We start from the raw sequence: 6,750 nt of genomic DNA, 5'->3' as shown, positions 1-6,750 counted from the left end.
CATGATTATCTAGTGTTATTTTGACAAATAAAATTTGCAGAATTTTAAAATATTGTGTGCAGAATTTTTTTTTTTTGACATAGAATTTTTAATTTTTTTGGCGCAGTATTTTCCCACGAGTAGAAATTGCAGAACTAACAACTGTGGTATGTAATCTATCCCTTAGATCAGCTTTTGTACTAGATGACTGGAGGATGGCTAATGTGATCCCAGTTTTTTTAAAAAGCTCCATATTCCATCCTGGCAATTAGAGGCCAGTAAACCTAACTTCAGTACTAGGCAAACTGGTTGAAACTATAGTAAAGAACAGAATTATCAGACATACAGATGAACATGATTTGTTGGGGAGGACTCAATATGGCTTTTGTAAGGGGAAATCATGCCTCACCAATTTATTAGAGGGAGTCAAACAAACGTTGACAAGGATGACCCAGTCGATATAGTGTACTTAGACTTTCAGAAGCCTTTGACAAGGTCCCACACCAAAGGCTCTTAAGCAAAGTAAGCAGTCATGGGATAAGAGGGAAGGTCCTATCATAGATCAGTAATTGGTTAAAAGACAGAACACAAAGGGTAGGAATAAATTGTCAGTTTTCAGAATGGACAGAGCTACATAGCAGGGTCCCCCATGAATCTGTACTGGAACCTGTGCTGTTCAACATGTTCCTAAATGAGCTGGAAAAAGGTGTAAAAAGTGAAGTGGCAAACTTTGCAGAAGACAAAATTACTCAATACAGGTAAGTTTAAAGCAGACTGTGAAGAGTTACAAAGGGATCTCACAAAACTGGGTGACTGGGCAACAAAATGGAAGATGAAATTCAATGTTTATAAATGCAAAGTAATGTACATTGGAAATTCCAACTATACATACAAAACAATGGGGTCAAATTAGCTGTTACCACTCAAGAATGAGATCTTCAAGGCATTGTGGATAGTTCTCTGAAAATACCTGCTCAATGTGCAGAGGCAGTCAAAAGAGCTAACAGGATGGAGGATAGATAAGAAGACAGAAAACATAATAATGCCACTATATAAATCTACGGTAGGCCCACACCTTGAATACTAAGTGCTGTTCTGGTTGCCCCATCTCAAAAAAGATATATTACAATTGGAAAAGGTACAGAGAAGGGCAGGAAAAATGATTAGGGGTATGGAACAGCTTCAATATGAGCAGAGATTAAAAAGACTGACTGTTCATCTTGGAAAAGAGATGACTGAGGAAGGATATGATAGAGGTCTATAAAATCATGAATGGTGTGGAGATAGTGATTAGGTAAGTGTTATTTACTCCTTCACATAGCACAAAAACCAGGGGTCAAAGAAATTAATAGATAGCAGGTTTAAAAACCAACAAAAGGAGTACTTCTTCACACAATGGACAGTCAACCTGTGGAACTCGTTGTCAGGGGAAGTTGTGAAGACTAAAGTATAACTCGGTTCAAAAAGGAATTAGATACATTCAAGGAGGACAGGTCCACTAATGGCTATTAGCCAGGATTGTCAGGGATGCAACCCCATGCTCTGGATGTCCATAAGCCTTGGACTGCCAGACACTGGGACGGGACACAGAGGATGGATCACTCAATAAATTGCCTGTTCTGTTCATTCCTGTTAAAGCATCTGGCACTAGCCACTGTTGGAAGACAGGATACTGGGGTAGATGGACCATTGGTCTGACCCAGTATAGCCGTTCTTCTGTTCTTGTATCTTATGGAGTTGTTTCAAACTGTCCCCAGAATCAGAAAGACAGCACTGCAGTACCTATACTGGAGTCGTGTTTTCTCTGCAATAACAAGGGCTAGAAACTCAGTTTTATTTTTAATTGAAAGCTGAGATTCTGAAGCACAATTCTATGGATGATTCCCCAAGCGGAGTACCCCAATGGTCGGTCCTTGGGCCGGTTTTGTTCAATATCTTCGTTAATGATCTGGAGGATGGTGTGGACTGCACTCTCAGCAAGTTTGCAGATGACACTAAACTTGGAGGAGTGGTAGATACACTGGAGGATAGGGATAGGATACAGAGGGAGCTAGACAAATTAGAGGACTGAGCCAAAAGAAACCTGATGAGGTTCAACAAGGACAAGTGCAGAGTCCTGCACTTAGGATGGAAAAATCTCATTCACTGTTACAGACTAGGGACTGAATGGCTAGGAAGCAGTTCTGCAGAAAAGGACCTACAGGTTACAGTGGACAAGAAATTGGATATGAGTCAACAATGTGCCCTTGTTGCCAAGAAAGCTAACGGCATTTTGGGCTGTATAAGTAGGGGCATTGCCAGCAGATTGAGGGACGTGATCATTCCCCACTATTCAACATTGGTGAGGCCTCATCTGGAGTACTGTGTCCAGTTTTGGGCCTCAGACTACAAGAAGGATGTGGAAAAATTGGAAAGAGTCCAGCGGAGGGCAACAAAAATGATTAGGGGGCTGGAGCACATGACTTATGAGGAGAGGCTGAGGGAACTGGGATTATTTAGTCTGCAGAAGAGAAGAATGAGGGGGGATTTGATAGCTGCTTTCAACTACCTGAAAGGGGGTTCCAAAGAGGATGGATCTAGACTGTTCTCAGTGGTACCTGATGACAGAACAAGGAGTAATGGTCTCAAGTTGCAGTGGGGGAGATTTAGGTTGGATATTAGGAAAAACTTTTTCACTAGGAGGGTGGTGAAGCACTGGAATGGGTTACCTAGGGAGGTGGCGGAATCTCCTTCCGTAGAGGTTTTTAAGTTCAGGCTTGACAAAGCTCTGGCTGGGATGATTTAGTTGGGGATTGGTCCTGCTTTGAGCCAGGGATTGGACTAGATGACCTCCTGAGGTCCCTTCCAACCCTGATATTCTGTGAATACACAGGCTATAATCTGATCCCTGCCCCCTGTGCCTGCCCACCACTTTGACCCCAACCTTTCCTCCAAAAGTGATCTAGTATAGCAGGGCTTAGAGCTCAGACAGAAGCAGAACCCAGACATCTATAACACTGGTGGGTGCTGCTGTGTCCTGTCTGCCCAGGTGAGAAGGAGCCAAGCACTGCAATCACCAAACATGAATCTACAGGAACCACCATGAACAGAGACCCATTTCCTGAACGGAGTAGAACCCAACCAGAATTCAGGTCAGCAGGGTGTTCGTAACACTCCCTGCTAGCAACAATGACACTGCAGGGGGCAGGCTGTGCTAGAGCTGCAGGTGAGGTCTGAATAGTCAGCAGGAAAGCTTTCCACCTCCTCTGCTAACTCCAGACACAGACTGCAACACAGACAAGCCTCTAGCAGAAAATCCACTGGGAAAATGTTTGGAGTTAAGCTGTTCCTTTCCCACTTCTTCCATGCCATACCTGCACCATGTGTGTGCATCACATGCCCTACTTCACCACTCTATGCCAGGCCTTCCTCCACATCATGTCTCCTTCCCTACCCCATGCCACACTACACCCACTTCCCCCACAGTATCATGTCCTGTTCTCCCCACAGGCCACGCCACATCTCTGTCCCGCTCATGGCACACCTTCCCCATTCTCCCCCTCCTCCTATGTCATGTGTGTGCCACATGTTCCCTTTTTCACTCCTCCCACTACCATATGCAACTCTCCTCCCCCTTATGCCACACCTCTGCTGCTTCACACAGCACCCCTCCCCCTTCTCCTCGAGCCACACCTGTTTGATGAAGGTTATTGAAACCATGTCCCAGGAGACAATGCCATGGTCCATGAGCTCCAGGAAGGCAGTCAAGGTGAACGCCAACATCTCGCTGTAACTGAGAGGTCAAAGGGGAGTGTGATTACAGGAGACACAAAAAAAGCCTGGGCAGAAGACACAAGCCACTCAGCAAACGCTGTGGCTTCACAGGATTCACCCCACCCCCAGACTTCCAGCCAAAGCATCTGCTCCACACAGCCCCTTAACTGGCCAGAGGGTTCATTACTAAGAGGCAAGATATTCCACTGCACTGCCCTGCCTCTGCAATGCTTCGAGCCTCAGCTCTCACAGCTAGGTCTCCTGTGTGTCAAGGTACAGAGTTATCCTTAGACACTGCACTGGCTTCTACAGTGCTCCCAGACCTGGCTCAAGTGATTGGGTCTCTCATGTGAAGTGCTATGCATGCTAAACATTATTAGTATGAAGTGACATGCACCATCCATGTCCCTGTAAATAACCCTCTGCACTGACTGGGTCCAACGTTTCTACTTAAAAGAGGCACCCTGGCAAAGCTGCTCCAGCAAGATCCAAGAGGACAAATACCAGTGTAAGGCTTCCCATCTCTCCAACACAACCTGACTAGATGTTCTACCTTGGACAGGATCCCTAGACCCTGAGATCAGCTGCGCAGAGGCCTGTATCCTAAGTCATTTAAAGCAGGTGGAAGGCAACAAAAGTTTAGCTCGATCTGTTATAAAAACTGTATATAAAAAAGCAGAAGCTGGAGATCAAACACATTCAGTTTGTATCAGTTTAGCATAAAGAGCTGGGACTCAGGGTCTCCAAGACTCTTGGGGAGGTCACAGGCTGACAACGAGCTAAGAGATTCTGGAAATGGTCATATGTGGAATCTCTGGATGTGTATTTTGATAACTGTGGATGGGACGGGGTTGCTATCCCCCTGTGTGCCCTGCTTTGCTGGGGGTTACTTGGCAACTGGCTACACTTGTGACCTGGATAGCTGGCAGAAAGAGAGTGAATGGCACCATTATGAGTGCTGCTACAGCCACACACCCCTCCGCTCCACCTGTTGAGGCCCAGAAATCAACCATCACACCCTGGGCTTTCATTGTCCTGATGGTGAAAGATATCCTGACCAGATCAGAGCCAGGGTTTGGGAACGGGAACCAAAAAACATCACCCTTTCTATTGGGTTGAGCTGAATCTTCATCAACAGCTAGACTTGGACTTGAGGTTCCTGCTATCACCTCCTCCTAGTGTGTCATTGTACCTCTCCCACCATATTTCCCCTCTTTCCCATATATCTCTTCCTGCCTTCTGCCTAATAAGAGTCTGGCATAGTCAGCCACAACAATTCCACCTTTTGCAATTTGGTTGTACCCTGAGAAGCAGCTATGAACTATGCCAATACACTCTGGAAAAAGTCTGCCAGGTTTCTGAGTGGTTAATGGGGGCATGTGCACGCTGTACCTGTAATTTCTGAGCAGCCAGACTGCAAGGAAAACACAAACTTCAAGACAGAAACTCTGTCTTATTTTTTGCTATTCCTGTCTTTTCCATTTTGCGCCAGATTGTCTTATTTGGTCTTAAAAGGAATGGGATCCAATTTCAGCAACTCGAGACCATATACTGCTGACTTTTCCCCAGCAAGAACATTTAACACTATCTTTTAAAACCATCTAAAGATGCATGAGCAAGACTTCTAAAAGACTCGAGAACTTAAGTGGAAGGGAATGAGGGTGACTGTTAAAATTAAGTTTCCCCCCGATATTTTAAGTTTCAACAGTTATAACTGTTTCTCCTCTTTTCTGTGTGTTTAATAAATGTCTTTCATGGTGATTGTTATATTGGCAGTTGCCAGAGATACAATGTTAAACTCAGGGTTTTATGACAGGTTAACAGTCAACAAATGTTTTAAAAAAATTCTAATCCCTGCTGGAACCAAGGCAGTTGCTGCGGCACCCCCAGCTTCCTCCCCCGCACCAGTCCCTGCTCCAAGAGTCCAGAGTAAAGGAACACTTACTGGGACAGAAGCTTGGTGCCACTTTCCACCAGCCGCGTCAGCACTGTGATGCCCTCCATGTTGATGAACTCTGTGGCAAAGGTCACATCTGCAGACAATTTAGCCAGTTCCTTCATGGCATCCAGTCGGGCCTCCATACTGTGTGACTGGGTCCTCTCCATCAGCTGTCGTGCTGCCCTGGACTGGGAGACAGGCAAGATCTTGCCAGTTACTCATAGGTCTGCTGACACTTCCTGAGCCTCTGCCAGGGATGCAGCAATGGGCAGAAGGAACATAGCAAGGCCAAAGGGTTACTGGAACTGGCAGAACAGAAACCAGTTGTCTAGGCAAATTGAGTTGGGATCAGGAATGCTGCTCTCAGCTGTAACTACAGCCAATTGGCAGGTGGGTCAAGTGTTAGTTTCTAATGCTGGATAAATCACCCAGTCCCACTCCAGCAGGTACAGACGTTGAAAGTGGGAACCATAAGAAATATGAGTCCTCAAAAGACCTTTTAATTCCAAAGAAAAATCTCTCTAAAGCTTTTTAATGCATCCACCACTTTTTCTTCTTTCCATCTGTCCTCACACTGAAGGAGATAGAACTCTTCTCCACTTCTCACACAAAACTAGTATGCTACTTTGCTGTGTGGTTAAAAAACAGCTGCCATCTCCTATCTCACAGGTGGCTGCATTTCAAAGGAGGACAAGCGATCCCTGTGTAAGCTGCTTTTTAAAATGTACACTGCTACCCTGATATAACGCGACCTGATATAACACGGGTTCGCATACAACGCGGTAAAGCTCTGACATGCTGCTCTGAGCAGCGTGTTAAGGGTGCTGGGCTGGGGCCGAGGGGTTGGGTAAGGGGCCAAGGATCTCGAGGGCAGTCAGTGGCTCTCCCCCAGCCAGGATCTAGGAGGCAGGAGCTGTGGGGGGGAAATTTGGGGGGCCCTGCAGTCCCAGAGTGGCCTGGGAGATTAGGGGGGGCCGGGAGCAGTCCACTCTGCTTCCCTCGCCCAGCCCCAGCTGTGTTGCTCAGGGGAGGGGGCTTGGGGGAAGGGATCCCCCCGGCACTCACCGGCAGAAGCGGAG

The 6,750-nt window shown here is 46.3% G+C and overlaps 1 protein-coding gene across 5 annotated transcripts in view; it reads right to left on the bottom strand.

The window, feature by feature from the left end:
- ELMO2 (engulfment and cell motility 2) overlaps positions 1-6,750 on the bottom strand; it is a 63,378-nt gene that overhangs the window by 35,368 nt on the left and 21,260 nt on the right. For all 5 annotated transcript variants that reach the window (XM_030532859.1, XM_030532857.1, XM_030532862.1 and 2 more), the window contains exons 6-7: positions 5,678-5,859; positions 3,652-3,751 (exon numbers count right to left, since the gene is read on the bottom strand). In XM_030532859.1, coding sequence (XP_030388719.1) covers positions 3,652-3,751; positions 5,678-5,859 — 282 coding nt within the window. The remainder of the gene's footprint in view (positions 1-3,651; positions 3,752-5,677; positions 5,860-6,750) is intronic.

This window comes from Gopherus evgoodei, chromosome 14 (genome assembly GCF_007399415.2).
Source record: "Gopherus evgoodei ecotype Sinaloan lineage chromosome 14, rGopEvg1_v1.p, whole genome shotgun sequence".
Taxonomy (NCBI): domain Eukaryota; kingdom Metazoa; phylum Chordata; order Testudines; family Testudinidae; genus Gopherus; species Gopherus evgoodei.
Note: the sequence above shows the minus strand (reverse complement) of the source record. Positions and strands in the feature narration are given on the sequence as shown.